The sequence below is a fragment of the Sus scrofa genome, chromosome 16 (assembly GCF_054392235.1).
Source record: "Sus scrofa isolate SSC_HxYL_T2T_F1_AM1 chromosome 16, Sscrofa_HxYL_maternal_Yorkshire_Landrace_v2.0, whole genome shotgun sequence".
Classification (NCBI taxonomy): domain Eukaryota; kingdom Metazoa; phylum Chordata; class Mammalia; order Artiodactyla; family Suidae; genus Sus; species Sus scrofa.
The window spans coordinates 40,111,466-40,131,753 of NC_139398.1; the positions used below are offsets into that span (position 1 = coordinate 40,111,466).

Consider the following 20,288-nt stretch of genomic DNA (forward strand, 5'->3'; position numbering starts at 1 on the left):
CTTTTTGCCATTTCTTGGGCCGCTCCAGCGACATATGAATGTTCCCAGGCTAGGGGTCGAATCGGAGCTGTAGCCGCCGGCCTACGCCACAGCCACAGCAACGCAGGATCTGAGCCCCGTCTGCAACCTACACCACAGCTCAGGGCAACGCAGATCCTTAACCCACTGAGCAAGGCCAGGGTTCGAACCCGCAACCTCATGGTTCCTAGTTGGATTCGTTAACCACTGAGCCACGACGGGAACTGCTGGAAGAGTAGTCTTATCATCAAAGTTACCAGTATTAGCGTCTCGAGAGGAGGGACATTTAATCTTTATTTTTAACATGGACAAACTTTACTTCTGGTCAATGTGCCTTTTTCTCAAATAATTAAAGGAGATATGTAGTGTATGTCTGATAGGACACAAACAGGCTGTTTTAATTAGCAAAAAGTTCTAATTAACTCATTCTAACTAAGCCAGAATGACTTCCTCATATCTCAATATCTGAAAATTTTTTTTATCATTACCATCAGGGGAAACTGGGTAAAGGAGAAATGAAATCTCCCTGTAGATTCACAATTTACAACTGCATGTAAATCCACAATTATATCTTAAGTTAAAATTTTGTTGTTGTTGTTGTTGTTACTGTTGTTGTTGTTGCTATTTCTTGGGCCGCTCCCGCGGCATATGGAGGTTCCCAGGCTAGGGGTTGAATCGGAGCTGTAGCCACCGGCCTACGCCAGAGCCACAGCAACGCGGGATCCGAGTCACGTCTGCAACCTACACCACAGCTCACGGCAACGCCGGATCGTTAACCCACTGAGCAAGGGCAGGGACCGAACCCGCAACCTCATGGTTCCTAGTCGGATTCGTTAACCACTGCGCCATGACAGGAACTCCAAGTTAAAATTTTTTTTAATTGAAAACATGTAAGTTAGACTTGTTCCATTTTATTCCATCACTTCCAGATCTTGTCTAGATAATCCTGTGTACTCTTTCCTGCCCAAATAATCATGGCAACTTATATATTATTATAAATTAATGGGGGCCTCATTAACAGAGAAAGAAGAATTGACTGATGTTCTCATGAGTCTCATTTGTGTGAACTATCTTCCACTCCTAGTCTCTTGAGCCAGCTATGAAATGCAGCCCTAGACAGTCAGCACCCGACTCCCATTTGGATCAGGGCTCCAAACCATCTTTAAGAGTCAGGAATGCTACCTGGGGTCTCCCCAACATCTAGTGTGCTCAGTTGTTTAATGACGATCTCTTGGCTGGGATGTAAACTCCATGAGGATAGGAATTCATTCATGTATTTTTTCCTTCAGTAAATATTTATTGCATGTCTCCTAAGTGCCAGGCACTGTTCTAGGTGCTGAGGATACTCCAGTGTGAGATTAGTAGGTGTGAGGTGTATAAGAAGAGAAGGAAGACCTGTTAGGTGGCTGTAGCAGAAATTCCAGTGGGAAATGATAATGCCTACCAAGGTAGTGGTTGTGGGGTTGAAGAGAAGGACTAAATTCAAGTGATGCTAAGAAGAAGCTGACAGATATGTGCAAAGTATTAATGAGAAGACAGAGATAAAGATGACTCCTAGGTGGCACAATGGGATCAGCGGCATCCCTGGATGCAGGTTCAATATTCCGCGCCCCACCGCCACCACCTCTGGCAGAGTGAGTTAAGGGATCAGGTGTTGCCACAGCTGTGGCAGAGGTGGCAGCTGTGGCCCAGGAACTCCATATGCTTCAGGCAGCCAAAAAAGGAAAAAAGAAAAGAAAAAGGAAGAAAAGAAAGAAACAGAAAAAGGATGACTCTCAGGATTCTGGCTTTAGCACCTCAGTTCCTGAGTGAGAGTACCAGAGGGAAGTGGACTCTCATCAAGCACGGAGCCACTAATTCCATTTTGGACATTTCATTTGGCACCTGGAGCATCCAAGTGGAAATGTTCAGTCCACAGTTAACTTATGAACTTGGAGTTCAAAGGAATGTTGCCTGGAGTTATATATGTAATAATTGAAGACACAGGAAAAAATGAGATTGCTTAGGAAAAGTATACAGAGGCAGAAGAGGAAACGGAAGCACCAAATTGAATGGCTAGGTTGAAGAAGAGGAATCTGTTTACCCAGTTTAAGCAGGACTAAAACCAAGAGAAACCAGTAGGGAATAGAAGATTAAAGAGGGAAAGCCCAAGAGTGTCAAATTGTGCTGAGATGTCAAATAAAAGTAGGATTCTAGGAGTTCCCGTCGTGGCTCAGTGGTTAACGAATCCGCCTAGGAACCAGGAGGCTGTGGATTTGATCCCTGGCCTTGCTCAGTGGGTTAAGGATCCGGCGTTGCTGTGAGCTGTGGTGTGGGTCGGAGACACGGCTCGGATCCTGCATTGCTGTGGCTGTGGCATAGGCCGGTGGCTGCAGCTCTGATTAGACCCCTAGCCTGGGAACCTCCATATGCTGTGGGAACGGCCCTAGAAAAGGCAAAAAGACAAAAAAAAAAAAAGTAGGATTCTAAAGAATCCAGGAAAACGCACCTTGTGAGCTGCCTAAGGTCATTAGGCAGCTGAAAGAACCGCTGCCTCTGGAAACACGTCCTCCTTCACCAAGAGATCTTCTGATTATAATTGGGCTATTTGGCTCAATTTGCATTTTGAGAGGAACAGTAACAACAATGATAGCTAATATTTAGCACCTACTATGTTCCAAGTAAATACCTTACATGGATTATCTCATTTAATATTCAAAACAATCCCACTAGATAGGTACTATTACTCACCCTGTTTTATAGATTAAATACACTGAAATTTGGAGTTCCTGTTGTGACCCATTGATAATGAACCCAACTAGTATCCATGAGGAGGCAGGTTTGATCCCTAGCCTCTCTCAGTGGGTTAAGGATCCTGCATTGCTGTGGCTGTGGTATAGGCTGACAGCTGCAGCTCTGATTTGACCCCTAGCCTGGGAACTTCCATATGCCATTTTGTGGGCCTAAAAAATTTTGAAAAGATTAAAAAAAAACCCTGAAATTCAGAGACGTTAATTAACTCGCCTAAGATTGCATAGTTAGTAAGCAACTCAGATCCGTTAAGTCCAGAGTCCGACGGAGACAATATGCTACACTTTATCTCCAGAATAAGTGGATGACACTGACGCAAACATTCTCTTCTGTTTGGGTTATATTTCTCACTGTAAATTAATAAATAGGCATTCCAGCAAAATTAAAAATTGGTGGAGTTCCCTGGTGGCTTAGGGGTTAAGGATCTGGCATTGTCATTCTTGTGGCTCTGGTTACTGCTTTGGGGTGGGAGGGGTTGATTCCTGGCCCAGGAACTTCCACACACCATGGTCATGGCAAAAAAAACGCCAAAAAAACAAAAACCCAAAACCAAAAAACAATTTGGAGTAATATAGATTTGTGGGTATTTGAGTGCAAGCAATGGATAGTATTGCAAAGTTTAGACTGCTCTAAGCTTGAGTGTGAAATAAATGGTAGAGATATGGGAAGTTTGCATGGCAAGTGTATTAAAGCCCTTTTTTGCTTTTTTTTTTTTTTTTTAAGATGAGAGAAAGATTCGTTTGTTGGCCAAAGACAATGAGGTAAAGGAACACATCAGGGGAAAGGGGGAAAATTGAGAGACTAAAGGGCCAGAGGAGGTGACAGATCACAGACTCAAAGTACAGGGAACAGGAGTAACTTGGGATGGGAGAAAAGCTACGTAACTAAGAAGTGAAAGCAGATGCGGATAAATTGCATGAGAAGGAGGGGGCTGGAGCTTAAAATTGCCTCCATGTTTCTCGGTAGAAAAGAAGGAAATGTCTTATTGTGTGGATGGGAGACATTAAAAAAAGGGGACTTAAGGAGAGCGGCAATAATTGCAAAAGCTACTCTGGGAGAGAAAACTGATCTTGAAGGAGCCGTGCTCAGAGGAGGACTGCTGGGTGTACAGTAAGTCTACCTGAGGTTGGAGACCAGGGACTTGTAGAGGCAACGCTCCAAACAATTTTGTGATTTTTCTCTAGCAACTCTTGGCAACCTGATGTGAAGAAGTGAGATGCCTGTTAGTGGGAATGTAATTTCATGATGCAGTTATGGCAGAAGAGTAAAGACAGGAGGGGTTGAGAGGCTGTTCATGTTTTAAGCTACCTGGACAAAGAGGTAAAGATGAAGGTGATAGATTGGAAAGAAAAATGTATCAAACAACATAAATAAGGGAATGGCAAAGAAAGTGGTATTATGAGCATGAACTATAAGAGTTAAAAATTTTACAGGAAGTTCTGGTGACTAATTACAACGTATAATATTCTACTAATTGCTCAATTCAACTAAATGAACTGAAGTACTTGCTGACCAGCAGCAAGGTAATGTTATAGCTAGAAATACTAATTTCAGAGGTAAATTTTGGCATTCAAAAGGAATTAGGAGCATCAGTGCTTAATGTATCAAGAGGAATGTTCTGTTTCTCTACCTCCAGCACAGCGTATTCATTGCCCTTGCTGTTGGCACTTGGTCAAAAGCCAGCATCTTCTTTCTGTTTCAGTTCCTACAGGGCACTATCAATGTTTATCTTTCTTTTGACAAATATTTGTTGACTGCCCATTAAAGCTAAACACTCTATTAGGTGTTGATGACTTATCAGTGAATAATATGAAATATCTATGCTCAAGAAGCTTAAATGTGGCAATCAACAGAATGATGAACACTATAATTGCGTTAAAAAAAAACTTGAGTCTTAATGGGAGGGCACCTAACTCAACCTTGAGTAGTCAGGAAAGGCTTCTGCAAGATCTCATCTCAAATGAAATAAAGGAGAAGGTATAATCCAGGCAAATGAATGGGGAGGGGGAAATGAGACGGACTCCAGGTTCATAGAGGCATCTTTCTCCCTCTGAAGGAGCCTCTGTTTTCCTTGCTTCTTTTGGTACCTTCATTCTCACAGGTCAGTTATCTTAACATCCCCCTACCTAGGGAATACTTATACCAGGAATTACTGAACCAGGAAATCTACATTTAAGTGTCAGCAATATTTCTTGTTGATGTGTTTAACTGGCTTTAACCTCAAGCCAGTTTTGTCGTCTTCAAACAGGAATAACAATACCTACTTCAGGAGTTCCCGTTGTGGCTCAGTGGTAAATGAATCCGACTAGGAACCATGAAGTTGCAGGTTCGATCCCTGGCCTTGCTCAGTGGGTTAAGGATCCAGCGTTGCCATGAACTATGTGTAGATCGCAGACACAACCCGGATCCACCATTGCTGTGGCTGTGGTGTAGGCTGGAGACAAAACCTCTGATTAGACCCCTAGCCTGAGAACCTCTATATGCCGCAGGTGTGGCCCTAGAAAAGACAAAAGGGACAAACAAACAAACAAAAAAGCAGTACCTACTTCAAAGTTATTAAGATGATCAAATGAAGTAATACATGTGGAAGTGATATGTAAACTGTTAAATATTAGGTGGATTTTATTCTTCATGTATTCTTCATGTCCTAAAATGGCATGCTGCATGCTTTTGTACTCTTGAGCCCATTAAGGGGATTAAGAAACCAAGACTCCTTGATCATCACTATGGATTTACAGGTATTTTCAGGCTTGCCAAGTTTAATCTCTGAAATAAATTGTTCCCTGAAGCTACTTAAAATGTTTGAGTTAATGTTAAGAAGTATTGTAATTTGTCCTCTATTCAAAATATACCACAGAGGAGATATGACAGCCAAAGTATCACCTAGAAGTAGAGTGAGAGATGCAATCCTTAAAGTACCAGACCACTCTATGGATAAAAAGACCAGTAGAGAGGGGAATTTGACAATTAGTAGGCTGAATAAAGGTGAGATGGTATGGAGAGAGGATGAAAAATATCTTTATCCCCCAATTTAGGACAACCTCTCTCTCTCACTTTTTTTTTTTTTTTTTTTGTCTTTTTAGGGTCGCACCTGTGGCATGTGGAAGTTCCCAGGCTAGGGGTTGAATTGGAGCTGCAGCTGCCAGCCTACACCACAGCTCACGGCAATGCCAGATCCTTAACCCACTGAGCAAGGCCAGGGATTGAACCCGCATCCTCATGGATACTATTCAGTTTCTTAACCTGCTGAGCCTCAACAGGAATTCCTAGGATGGCCTCTTGAACCATCAACATTTGCATCACTCTACTTTAGAAAATCCTCATTAATGAAATATCATTTCATGGAATTAGTTTCTTGTTTGGTGGGCAAACTCACTTGACAATCTTATGCTACAGGGAAAAGGGACTTAGGAGTACTTCTAATGAGTTGAGTCTGTTACTTGTATTTTTTATTTTATTTTATTTTTTTCCTTTTTAGGGCCACACCTGCAGCATATGGAAGTTTCCCAGGCTAGGGGTCAAATTGGAGATGCAGGGGTTCCCATCGTGGTGCAGCAGAAACGAATCTGACTGGGAACTGTGAGGTTGTGGGCTCAATCCCTAGCCTCGATCAGTGGGTTAAGGATCCAGCATTGCCATGAGCTGTGGTGTAGGTTGCAGATACGGCTCAGATCTGGCATTGCTAGCCTGGGAACCTCCATATAACGCAGCTGCAGCCCTAAAAAGACAAAAAGACAAAAACAAACAAACAAAACAAGACAAAAAACAACAAACAAATTGGAGCTGCAGCTGCCGATCTATACCACAGCCACAGCAACACGGGATCTGAGCCTCATCCATGACCTATGCTGCAGCTTGTGGCAAGGCTGGATCTTTAACCCACTGAACAAGGTTAGGGAGTGAACTTGCATCCTCAGGGACACTATGTGGGGTTCTTAACCCACAGAGCCACAACGGAAACTCTGTTAATATATTTTTTCTTGTTTTACTAAGAAAAATTTCAAAAATACATATAGCTAATTTGACAAAATTTTATATACTCACCTGTATACCTATTACCTACCCTCTGTTATCAATATTTCATTACACTCACCAGTATTACTTCTTAAATTAAATATTTTATTTTGAGATAATTGTCGATTTACATGCAGTTGTGAAAAATAGAAGAGAGGAGTTCATACTATGGCAGAGCAGGTTAAGCATCCAGTGTTGTCTCTGCAGTGGCACAAGTTCAGTCCACATCCGTGGAACTTCTATTTGCTGCAGGTGTGGCCAAAAAAATTAAAAATAAATAAATAGGGAGTTCTGACTGTGGCTCAGTGGTTAATGAACTTGACTAGCATCCATGAGGATGCAGATTTGATCCCTGGCCTTGCTTAGTGGGTTAAGGATCTGGCGATGCCTTGAGCTGTGGTGTAGGTCTCGGACATGCCTCGGATCCCATGTTGTGGCTGTGGTATAGACGAGCAGCTACATCTCCGATTCAGCCCCTAGCCTGGAAACTTCCATATGCCGTGGGTATGGCTTTCAAAAGACAAAAAGACAATAAACAAACAAACAAGAGAGAGAACGTTTGCATTCTTTACCCAGTTCCCCCCAACAGGAACACCTTGCAAAACAATAGTCAATGTCGCAGACAGAATTTAGACAAGATACAGTCAAGATACAGAACATTTTCATCATCACAAGGATCCTTCCTATTGCTCTTTTACACTCACATACACCATTACCTCCTCCCTAAATTCTAGAAACTACTAATCTGATCTCTATTTCCATAATATTGTTATTTCAAGAGTGCTTTATAAATGGCATCATATAGTACGTAACCTTCTGAGATTGATTTTTTTTTCCCCCTCACCCTGATTCTCTGGAGGTTCATCCAAGCCGTCATGTGTATCAGGGCTTCATTTCTTTTCATTGCTGAGAAGCATTCCATTGTAAGGATGTACAACCGTCTGCTCAACCATTCACTTGTTGAATGATGTCTGGGTTGTTTCCACTTTTTGGCTATTATGAATAAGCTACTGTGACCATTGGTGTGCAGATTTTTTGTGCAAACATAAATTTTCATTTCTCTAGGATACATGCCCAGGAGTATAATTGCTGGGTCATCTGGTAGTTGTATGTTTAGTGTTTAAGAAACCATCAAACTCTTTTTCCAATGACTAGGACTATTTTACATTGCATTAGTAATGTGTGAGTGATCCAGCTTGTCCTCATCATTTGGTATTATCACTTTTCTGTTTGTTTGTTTTGTTTTTCTTTTTTGGCTGCTCTGCAGTTCCCAGGCCAGGCATCAGATCTGAGCAGAAACGATGGAGCCTCCAACTTTACTGGCCTGGGGATCGAACCTGTGTCCTGCAGAGACACCATTGAACCCCTTATACTACAGTGGGATCTCCCGTCACTGTTTTTTTTTTTTTTTTTAAATTTTAGAACTTCATAGAGATGTGCAGTGATGTCTCGTGGTTTTGCGTGTATCTGTCAGAAACAGCTTTACAGAGCTTTATTAATACAGAGCTTTACTTTCCCTTCACAATTTTGTATAGATAATAGGTAGCCCTATAAATATGCCTAGTCTCCCATTCCATTTTCTTGTATCAAGGAAGCTATAGGCATCTCCATAGGTTAAAACTAGTTTAAAGTTAAATTTCCAGCCCACGGCTAATGTTTGACAAAAACAAAACTGATGATGTATGTTTTTAAGATCAGTGAAAATAAATAGTAGAAAGTATGTTAGCAGGGCAGCATTTAGAAGTTGTCTGTATTTACTGGGTTCAGAAAAGCAGGACTTCTCTTTTCTGAAGATAAGGACCCTATATACTCTTAAATTTTGATCACATGGCAGAACTGGATCCACTTTTTCAGCAGTCAACATTTGTAGTCATCAGGTTTAGTACTTTATATAACCATATTCTGAATTATTTGAATCACTACTGTCTTCTATATATATACATATATATTTCGTCTTTTGTCTTTTCAGGACTTCACCTGAAGCACATGGAGATTCCCAGGCTAGGGGTCAAATCAGAGCTGTAGCCACTGGCCTACACCACAGCCACAGCAACTCGGGATCCAAGCTGTATTTGTGACCAACACCACAGCTCATGGCAACACCAGATCCTTAACCCTCTCAGTGAGGCCAGGGATCAAACCCTGGTCCTCAGGGTTGCTGGTTGGCTCATTAACCACTGAGCCACGGTGGGAATTCCATGTCTCCTAAGTCTTTTAAAAGAGGTTCATACATGGTTGAGTCCTTGAAATAACTCTATTCCTCTTGCAAAGATTTTGAGTCTGCAGTCAGATTTTGGGTCAGATGCAGGAATCTATATATTTAACTAGCACCTCAAAAGATATTGAGGTGGGTAATTACAGGACCACATTGTAAATAATACAAGACTGAGGAATTGGCATCTAATGGGCATGGGAGATAAACCAAGATCGAATGCTCATCCTAATTTTCTTTTTTTTTTTTTTTTTTAGGGCCACATGTTCGGCATATGGAAGTTCCCAGGCTAGGGGTCAAATCGGAGCTGCAGCTGCCAGCCTACACCACAGCCACAGCAATGTAGATCTGAGCAGCATCTGCGACCTACACTGCAGCTCAAGGCAATGCTGGATCCTTAACCCATTGAGTAGAGCCAGGGATCGAATCCACATTCTCAAGGATATAAGTTGGGTTGGTTTCTGCTGAGAAACAATGGGAACTCGGAATGCTCATCCCAAAAGTTCCTGCCAATATCATCATACAAGCTTTCCACCATGTGTGGGCCACCATTGAGACTGAGAGCTTTGTTGTGGCCAGAGACTATATCATTTTTCTGTTCCATGTGATGAGTAACAATTCAGGAGAACTCATTGTGATTTTAATTTCCATTTCCTTAATGGCTAATGATGTTGAACATCTTTTCATGTGCTTGGATGAAATATTCTGTATGCTCTTTGCCTATTTTCTATTTGGATTTTTAAAAAAATTGTAGGAGGTTCCCACATGGCACATCAGATTAAGGATCCGGTGTTGCCACCGTTGTGGTGCAGGTCTCAACTGTGATGCTGGTTTGATCCCTGGTCTGGGAAATTCCACATACTGTGGGTGCAGCCAAAAATAATTGTTGAGTTTTGAGGGTTCTTTGTATATTCTTTGTAGAGCAGGAGAGAATTTTTCTCATGTTGAGTTTAAGATATCTGTGGATATTTTGGTGGACATAACCAGCAGGCAGTTTGTTGCTTGAGTCCGGAGGTTAGGAGAGATATTTGGGCTGGACATTAAGATTTGGAAGTTGTGATAGCACAATTGATGTTGAACTGCCAGGAAGATAATATTAGGGTTGAAAGGAAAGAGGGACAAGAGAACATTTGTAACATTTGCACCTTTAAGTGGTGAAAGAACTGAGAATGAATAGTTAAAGTAGAAGCATTTATTGTTTGTAGACTTTTTATGCTTCTACAAACAGTAACTGCTGGAGAGGGTGTGGAGAAAAGGGAACCCTATTGCACTGTTGGTGGAGTGTAAATTGGTGCAACCACTGTGAAAAATAGTATGGAGATTCCTTAGAAAACTAAAAATAGAATTACCATTTGATCCAGCAATCCCTAACCCTAACCCTAACCCTATCCAGAGAAAACCATGACCTGAAAAGATAGATGTACTCCAATGTTCATTGCAGCCCTATATACAATAGCCAAAACATGGAAACAATGTACATGTCCATCGACAAAGGAGTAGATAAAGAAGATGTGGTACATATACACAATGGAATACTACTCAGCCATTAAGAAGGAACGAAATACCAGCATTTTCAGCAACATGGATTGACCTGGAAATTATCATGCTAAGTGAAGATAGTCAGGCAGTGAGACACCAACATCTTATACTATCACTTACACGTGGAATCTGAAAAAAGGACAGAATGAACTTCTTTGCAGAACAGATACTGACTCATAGACTTTGAAAAACTTATGGTTTCCAAATGAGACAGGTTGGGAGGTGGGGGATGTGCTGGGGGTTTGGGATGGAAATGCTATAAAATTGGGTTGCGATGATTATTGTACAACTATAAATGTAATAAAATTCATTGAGTAATTTAAAAATAAATAAAGAAGTAGAAGCAGATAGGAGAGTGGTATGACAAAAAACCAATGAAAATCAGAATTTAGTGTTTGGTTTTCTGTTACAGGGTAACGTCTAGCATTAAAAAAAGATCTTCAAAGAGATGATGTTCACAAAACAACTTAAAAAGTATTTGAACTAGAGTTTTTTATCAAATGCAATATTAAACAAGTTAAATGTAAACATGTTAATTGCTATTGTGGGGTTTTATGATCAAGTAGTTTGATAAGGGTTACTATGTAATATATATGTATAGCTGTATATTTTTAAAAATTAAAGGAAAAATTCCGCTAGATTGAGTCTTTAAAAAAAATTTTTTGGAGTTCCCATTGTGGCCTAGCGGGTTAAGACCCTGACTAATATCCATGAAGATGCGGGTTTGATCTCTGGCCTTGCTCAGTGGATTAAAGATCCTGCTTTGCAGCAAGCTGCCATGTAAGTTGCAGATGGGGCTTGGATCTGGTGTTGCTGTGGCTGTGGTGTAGTTCAGCAGCTGCAGCTCCAATTAGACCCCTAGCCCAGGAACTTCCATAAGCTGCAAGTGTGGTCCTAAAAAGGAAAAAAAAAAGAAAAGAAAAACATAATTTTTTTTTGGCTGTGCCCACAGCATGTGGAAGTACCTGGGCCAGGGATGGAGCCCATATCACAGCAGGAACCTGAGCTGCTGCAGTGACAATGCTGGATCCTTAACCAGTTGCACCATAAGGGACCTCCCAGGTTGAGTCTTTATTAAGAAAATAAACTAATAAGAGGGAAATTCTTCTAATTATTAATGCAAAGTAACTTTCACCTGAAGTTCTCTCAAATAACTTCGTCTTTCATGTTAAACTTAAAAACTGATATACCTACTCAGGTTTAAAAAAAAAAAGGAGTTCCCTGGTGACTCAGTGGGTTAAGGATCCTATGTTGTCACTGCTGTTCTGGGCATGGCCAAAAATAGCAGACAAGCAAACAAATTAAAAAAAAACTAAACAATAAAAAACCTTCTTTACTTCATAGTACCCTTAAACACACACACTGCCCCTGTAGTGATTTGAATAGTGTTTTCCCAAAACTCATGACCACCCTTATTTGAAAATACAATCTTTTTTTTTTAAATGGCTGCACCCGAAGCATATGGAAGTTCCTGGGCCAGGGACTGAATCTGAGCTGTAGTATGCAGCAACACCAGATCCCAGATCCTTTAACTATGCACGGCTCCTCTGCAGCGACTTGAGCTGCTGCAGTTAGATTCTTTTTTTTTTTTTCCTTTTTATTGCACCTGTGGCATATGGAAGTTCCCGGGCTAGGGGTCAAATGGGAGCTGCAGCTGCTGGGCTACAACACAGCCACAGCAACACCTGATCTGAGCCTCATCTGTGACTTAGGCCATGGCTTGCAGCAACGCCAGATCCTTAACCCAGTGAGGGAGGCCAGGGATCAACTGGCATCCTCCCAGACACTATGTCGGCTTCTTACCCCTCTGCACTATAGCAGAAACTCCCCACCCTTATTTGAAAATACAGTCTTTGCACTTGTAATTAGTTAAGCATCTTGAGACATATTCATCCTGGATTTATGGTAGACCTTAAATCCACTGACCAGTGTCTTTATATGAGAGGGAAATTTGGGCACAGAGACACACAAAGGTGGCTAGGTGAAGAGGAGGCAGAGATTGGAGTGATGTGTCTACCAGCCAAGAAACACCGAGGATCTCCAACAACCAGAAGCTTTGTCCACAAGCTGGCTGCCCAGGTCGTGGTAATTTGTTACAGCAGCCCTCGGATACTAAATCAGCTCTATCCCTCACCATCTTTCCATGCCTCCAAAGCTATCATTAAAAGGATAATTTTTTGTATTCATTAAAAAAAAAACCCTGGAGTGCCCATTGTGGTGCAGTGGAAAGGAATCTGACTGGTATCCATGAGGATGTGGGTTTGATCCCTGGCCTCACTCAGCAGGTTAAGGATCCAGCATTGCCATGAGCTGTGGTATAGGTCGCAGACGCCTCTTGGATCCTGAGTTGCTGTGGCTGTCGTGCAGGCCGGCAGCTGTAGCTCCAATTGAACCCCCAGCCTGGGAACCTCCATATGTCACTGGTGCGGCTCTCAAAAAAAAGCAAAAACACAAACAAACGAAAAACCCAAAAAGCCCATAGATTTTTATTCACTAGCATTTACTATCTGGAGAGAACAATATCCACAAAGATACGTTAAGAGGTGTTTTAAATGCTTACTCTTCTAAGTACAAACTGTTTTTCCTTAAACAAATTGACAATTTTTTAACTGTGCTGACTGTTTAATGTTAGTTCTCCTCTGTCTTCTTCTGATGAATGTTGATTAGTGTAAGTTCATTTAGATGGTTAATATTTGCTTCCTCTAATCAAACAGGCTCTTGATTGGCCTGCCTGAGAGAAAAGGACTGAGATTGAGGTTAGTGATGGTTGCTTTGAAACCTGTCAAGTGTCTGCATTTTTTTTTTGCATTATTAAAAAAATTTAAAATTATTAAAAATTTCCTGAGTCTAAGCATATGATCTCACTGGAGTTATTTACTTTGCTAATAATTACTTATAAAAGAGAAGCTTGAAAAAAACAAACTGCTGGTTACTGTTTAACATAATAACCACAATGAAAATACATTAAATTGACCTATTCTCTGGCCTAGTTTCAACCAGATGTAGGGTTTTGGTAACATGTCATCCTCAGAGTTTTTGATCATATGTTTTTTTCAGGCTCAGTCTACATTTTGACTTTTGGGTATTGGGCACCTCTGTGGTTGGAGGCTTCAAAGCTGACCCTAATGTTGTGTTACACTCTTCTAAAGATTTAGTCTTTTTTCCTTTGGTAGATTAGGACTCTAAATATTTTTAAATTTTATCTTGAAGCATTTGTGGGTACAAAGTCTCCTAAATTTCAGAGGGCTTGAATCTTGATATGCACCTTAATTTTAAAATATATTTAAAATTAAAATATCCAATCAGAACAATCTGTAATGAAAACTTGCATGTATATGAGAAGCACTGTTCTAAATGGGAGCTGAAGGCTGAGAAAGTCAGGGAAGGAAGAGAAGATATTAAAATAGACAAAGCTCTCACCCTCTAATAGAGGATATAAAATCTTTGCAAAAATTTTATACAAGGCAGTGTCTCTGATTCAGAAACAACTAACTTAAAACAAACATTTGGAACTAATCCAATATTTTTTGGTGATTCTTATGAATATATTGTAATTATTATGTAGGAGCTTAAAGCCCAAAACAGAATTCTCTAAATGACAAATATTTTCATCTGAAGCAATGGCACCCAAATTATGTGGACAAATGAGCAGAATGAATTTTTAAAATTACCGTATACTTACTACTTAACAGAAAAAGTAAAAATCAATATATCATCTTCGGATTTGTTCTCCTGTGATATAATCCCAAATAAGTAAAAGTAAATAAGCCATTGAGCATTTATTTAAGCTAGGGTTTCTCAGACTTAGCATTATTGATGTTGGGGATCCTGTGTTGTAAGGGGCTATCCTGTGTCATGTAAGGTGTTTAGTAGCCTCTACCCATTGGATGCCTCCCATTTTCAGCTGTGATAACCAAAATGTCTCCAGACAATGTGGGACAAATTGTCCCCACCTGGGAACCAATTTTTTAAGCCTTGAGAGAAGAGGCAAACACTTGCCTCCTTCCTCCCCATGTGTTTTAAAACAAGCTTAATCCCCACCCCCCCAGTTTTATTGAGATATAACTGACATACAGCACTGCATATGTTTTAGGTGTATAGCATGATCTGACAAATATTTTGTGAAAGGAGCTTAGTTTTAATCAATTACTTAATCAATTGCTCCTTATCAATTACTCCTGGCTCGCTGTACTTTCAGTATCTTGAACCTGTCTCTAAGGTTGCACTTATCACGGTTCATTATTATTTTAATTATTATTATTTTTTCTGTCTTTTGTCCTTTTAGGGCTGCACCATGGGCATATGGAGGTTCCCAGGCTAGGGATCCAATCGGAGCTGTCGCTGCTGGCCTAGGCCAGAGCCACAGCAATGACAGATAGGAGCCGCGTCTGCGACCTACACCACACCACAGCTCAGGGCAACCCTGGATCCTTAACCCACTGAGCAAGGCCAGGGTTTGAACCCACAACCTCATGGTTCCTAGTCAGATTCGTTTCCCCTGCGCCACAGTGGGAACTCCCATTATTATTTTAAAACATGGGGCTGTTTCCTTTCCTATCTGTGAACTCTTCCAGGACTGGACAGTGTTTTTTACCTCATCTGGATGCAGTAGGAGTCCGTGAATTAAATGACCTTTGTGTTGGTTAAACACAAGAAACGTTCTCAAAGTAAGGGTTTCCCTGGAGTTTTTCCCTTTAAGGATGTGGAATATCTGTTTTGTCTTATACCCTGAGATTCATAATTTTTAAACTCACTTTAAATATTTCAATTAAAGTGAAAAAAGCAGTGACCCTTCTTCTGACACTTCATGATGACTCAGCTTTGGGTAGATGAACTAATTTATACTCTAGAATTTATTCCTCCCACTTTTAATCAGAAGACACCTGCAGACCAAGTAACAGAAGTCATCACGTTCTGGAGCCAGTAATTTTGCCGAAATCAGCCTAGGCCCGAGCAGGGGGCTCTCCAGCCCCTGGATATTAATGCTAATTGAAGCCCATGGCTTTATATGGGCGGGCTGTTGGAAGACCAGCACGCAGATTGTGTTAATTTTTGGGCCTTGCATCCTTTCAGAGGAATTTAACTCCACCTCTCCGTCCGGAATGGAAAAATAACGCCCCTATTCCCGCCTTTCACCACCTCCTGGCCTCCTCCCACTTTTCTTTTGGTCCTCTCTCGAATCAGAAGTTCTGATTTTTCCTAAAGTGCCACAGGAAAGTCAGGTACCCAAAGTGGAGTTCTGTTATCTTATTTGTTTTGGTGGGCCACTGGGAAGAAAATCACACTTTATAACTGGCTCTCCAGGGCTGGGTGAACAAATGCAGTCCTGGAAACTTCGGCAGCAGCTTCGGGCCAGGTTTGATTGACAAGGACGGGCGAGGGAAAGCGCGGAGGCGGGGTGGGGAGTGGGGGCTCAGGTCCAGCCCAAGACAAAGAGGTTTTTGGCTGCCACCGAGAAGCGGGAAGCGCCCCTCGGGGTAAGTGGCCTTTGCGCCCTAAAGGGAGTTTCGTGAGGTCACTCTCTCGTCTGGAAAGATGGTGAGCGGGCAGGCGGGCACAGGGGGCCGGGAGCAAAGACGGGCCTGGCGAGGAAGGGGCGCTGGGCCGGGATGGGGGCTGCGCCGCTGTCACGTGGCCTCTGCAGCTAGAGTTAGGGCTGTTCTTCCGGGTTGGAAGGTTGGAGGCGTCGCGCCGGCGGGCTGGAACCCGGGTCTGCCAGCACGGCGTCAGCTAGCGGCCCGCGGCCGCGGGGACTTCTCGCCAAGGTGAGCAGCGCGGCGCCGGCAACCCAGGCGCGCGCCTGGGGTGCAGCTGGGGAAGGGGCGCGGGGTTAGTCCCAAGGATCCCGGCCCCTACCGGGAAGGTGACCTGTCAAGGACCGCAGTGGTGCGGGGTCGGCAGTGACCCCGGCACCGGGTGCACTCCGGCGCCTGCAGGCCTAGAGCCTTGGGCCGGGAAGGAGAACCTTGCCTCGAGGGCACCCTTTCTTGTCTCAAGTGGGGGCGACGTGGAAGGTAGTGGGGTGGCGGATTCGAGAACTGGATCTTTGCAGAGAGCAGGGAACGAGGCGTCAGCTGTGCAGGTGCAGATTTTGGAGCTTTGGGGGGTGGCGGGAGTTGCATGGGGTGGTTTCAGCCTGAAAGATGGGAGGAAGGGGGGAGGTCATAGAGGACTTTCGGTAGAGGGTGCATTCAGAGAGTTGGCAGCTGGACGCCCGGAAGTGTGCTTGAACCTGGAGGAAATTTGGGGTGGATGACACAGGAGGTGGCGAGCGAAATTTGTGAGTTTATGTTGGGGCAGGCTGATGGTAGTTAGGGCAAGTTTCTTTGGGTCGAGAATGGGGCCCCGGGCTGGCAGTGGGGGACAGCGGAGGGGGCAGAGCTGATTCGAACTCTGGAGGCGGCAATGACTATTATGCCGCCTCCGCCAATCGGCTTCCGGGGAAGGTTATAAATAGCGGTCCCGGGCAGATGCCAGCCGGTGGCAGTTTACTTGCCGAGGGAGGAGCTGAACCGGTGGCTTTGGGCGAAGTCATGCTGCTTGCCAGTCTAAGCTTCTGTAGGGTATTGTGTCCTTGATCGCTATGTCTCACTTTAAAAGCGTGACTTGTTTATTATAGTTGCAGGTGCCCTTTATTCGCCCTCTGGTGCAGGGAGGTTCTTAAGCGATCTGTAAGGAGTCTTGTAGGACTGGCTCTGTTCGAAATGGTGGGGGCTTTCGTGCTTCCTTTATTTAAAATGTTACCTTCTTCTTCATCGTACCCGTTTAATTTGCAAACCCCGGCCGTTTTTTAATTGAATGGACAATGTAGGATTGCTTTCTTATCAGCAAGTGTGCTCAACCTGCTTACCTTTGCTGAGGGAATCACTTTTCCACAAGGCTCCATAGCATTTAATTTTCAAAGGAAATTTCCTGAAACTTCTTGGAGAATATATTCATAGGTACCCAGGCTTCAGGTTACCTAGCCCTGGTTATTCATTCACTCAGTCAAACAATACTTGTTGATTTCCTCTTTTTTGTGTGTGCAAGGCACTGGGCTAGAGGTAATACCAAAGTGAATGCTAATAGCAATAAAGATACTGTGTCCTTTTAATTCTCACAATAAGCCTGTAATATAAATGCTGTTACTGTTATCCCTGTTTTAAAGATGAGGAAATCAGGGACAGAGAAGTTAAGTGACCGACTTGCCAAGGTGACACAGCTAATAAATTGCAGAGTGGGGGATTCCTACCAAGAGTTCACCCTCCTTGCCTCTATACTATCCTTTCTTGGGTGCTTGCCCCCAAGGATTTTAGTCCATTAGGGAAGATATTTACCAAAATGACTTGCATTAAATGGCATAAAAATGCCATATTAAAAAGATTTTTTTTTCAATTTTGAGTTGTAAAGTTTTTTTCCATTGCTTCAAAGCCATAGAAACACATGGATAATAAAACCAGTAAGCTTTAAAGTGAAGATAGGGGAAAATGGACAAGATGGAATACAGTTGGCTCTTTGACTAACGGCCCTCCTTATCCGCTGTTCTTCCTCATCCAACCATGGACTGTGTTTATTGCAGTATTTACTATCAGAAGATAAACGCATGGACCCATGCAGCTCAAACCCTTGATGTTCAAGGGTCAACTGTGTTATCTTTGGTGTAAATAAGTACTGGGCTGTGATAAAACATGGTTCAATTATTCTCTGAATACCTTTCAGGGTCATTTTTATTTTATTTAGGCTTAGTGATAGTTTCTTGCCCAGAAACTACCTCCTGATCACTGTCCTGCATGCTCATAATGTAAATCAAATGGAATTTGGGGGAGAAATTGGTCTCTGAAGGCCTTTACCCTATTGACATCTGTTGCTAGGGGTCTGTTCAAAATCAACTACCATGTTTCAAGTAGGCTGGGTAAATTTTCCAGACTCCAGGCATGGAAGCAGGACTTCAGGTTTAAAGAATTGTGAATCTCAGCTAATCACAAAACTTCTAGAGCCCAGAGGGGCCCTCCAAAGGAGCTTTCCTGTGCTCCTTTTAGAGATGAGCAGACTGAAGTGCAGAGAGATTCAGGTCAAACATAGAGTGAGTGGCAGGGTTATACAATACCGTGGCTCTGTTATAACTAGCTTTGTTCCTTTGCTGATGAGCTCTGGGTAAGCCTGACCAGTGAGAATGGGATAGGATGATCCCATTCAGCTGGAATGATCCAAGAAGAGAAAATAGGGTAAATTGGGAGGTTAACCAGGCTAGGACTCGGTCCTTGGTAATGGTTGGACAGGAATTATCTTTTATATATCTTATATATATCTCTCCCAGTTCTTGGCATAGAGTCATTGAATGTTTTGAATGGGTAGCTGAATTTTGAACTCTTTGCTCTCCATTCTCAGCCAGCAATAACCCTAGAAGTGACCCATGAATAAACAAGGAGGGTATTTATGTGACTCAGGAATGCTTTAGGACTGAGATGAAATAACATATGTGGAAATACTCTGAGAATATTAAGCCTATTCAAATGCAAAGAATTACATTTTTGATTGCGTGCCCCAACACACCTTGTGTGCTCCGTCTTCCTTAGCTTTTTTTTTTTTTTTTCTCACATTATTCGCTCTTTTTTTCAAATGCCTTTCCCTTCCTTTTCCAAGTCCTTTAGGAGGTCATGATCTCCTCCCTTGATGCTGCCTTGAAGAACTTTGGACTTGTGCCACTCTGTTTTTTGTGTTATTACTTGTTGACTTTTCTTATCTTCAAGCCCTTGACCTACTCCAGGTTACTTCTACAGATGCTCCTAAAGGCTGTGCCTCTGAGACTCAGCCCTCAGTACATGTTTGTTAAATTAAAGGGCATGTTAAGAATAAGCACTGTCAGGATCGAGCATTTCTGTTCCCAGTGCTGCTTCTTGGTATTTGCATAAAGTTGCTTCAAGGAGCTGTGGCAGCAGTTTGGCAATAAAAAACAGGTTAAAGCCTTCTTCTGGAGCCTGGAAGTATGTTTATGGAATCTGCTGGGCTTTGGTGCTGGGCCCTGGGAGCACCCACATGCCTAAAGGAGTGGAGTTAATGAGGTTTGACTGATAAGAGTAACAGGTCCTTTACTTCCCATTTTTGAAAGCAAGAGAGGATTGGGAATCAGAGGAATGGTGGGAGTGTCTTCCATGTACCCCTGGAGCTCTGCCATGGAGGGCTGTAAAGGCAGCCACAGAAGCCACAAAAACAGCAAAGGTCAATGACCACCTAGCTCGGTTAGAGCTGGCAAAAACAGTGGCCAATTGTGAGAACCATTGACAGAAGAATTCCTAGTTATGCACACTCTGCAGACACAACTTATGTGATAAAGTTAACTGTGGAATTTTTCTTTCATTTCTGGCTGCTCCAGGGCACGTGGAAGTTCCGGGACAAGGGATTGAATGTATGCCACAGCAGTGACCCAAGCCCCAGCAGTGACAATGCTGGATCCTTAAGCTGCTGTTCCACAAGGGAACTACTCTTTCTTTCTTTTCATTTATTTTTATTTTTTTATTTTTTGTCTTTTTGCCTTTTCTAGGGCCGCTCCTGTGGCATGTGGAGGTTCCTAGGCTAGGGGTCTAATTGGAGCTGTAGCTGCCGGCCTACACCAGAGCCACAGCAATGCCAGATCTGAGCTGCATCTGCAACCTACACCATAGCTCACGGCAATGCTAGATCCTTAACCCACTGAGCAAGGCCAGGGATCAAACCTGCAACTTCATGGTTCTGATTA

The 20,288-nt window shown here is 42.6% G+C and overlaps 1 protein-coding gene across 7 annotated transcripts in view; it reads left to right on the forward strand.

Moving 5' to 3' along the window:
* The first annotated feature begins 15,764 nt into the window (after nt 1-15,764).
* NNT (nicotinamide nucleotide transhydrogenase) overlaps nt 15,765-20,288 on the forward strand; it is a 91,727-nt gene continuing 87,203 nt past the window's right edge. The window contains exon 1 of one of the 7 annotated variants that reach the window (XM_021076997.2): nt 15,765-16,050. Coding sequence is in view for 1 of the 7 variants with exons in the window: in XM_021076993.2 (XP_020932652.2) it covers nt 16,826-16,853 (28 nt within the window). In the remaining 6 variants the exon portion in view is untranslated. Of the gene's footprint in view, nt 16,112-16,245; nt 16,656-16,766; nt 16,854-20,288 lie in introns of those variants that run through there. The other 6 variants (XM_021076998.2, XM_021076996.2, XM_021077001.2 and 3 more) reach the window with 6 other exon arrangements.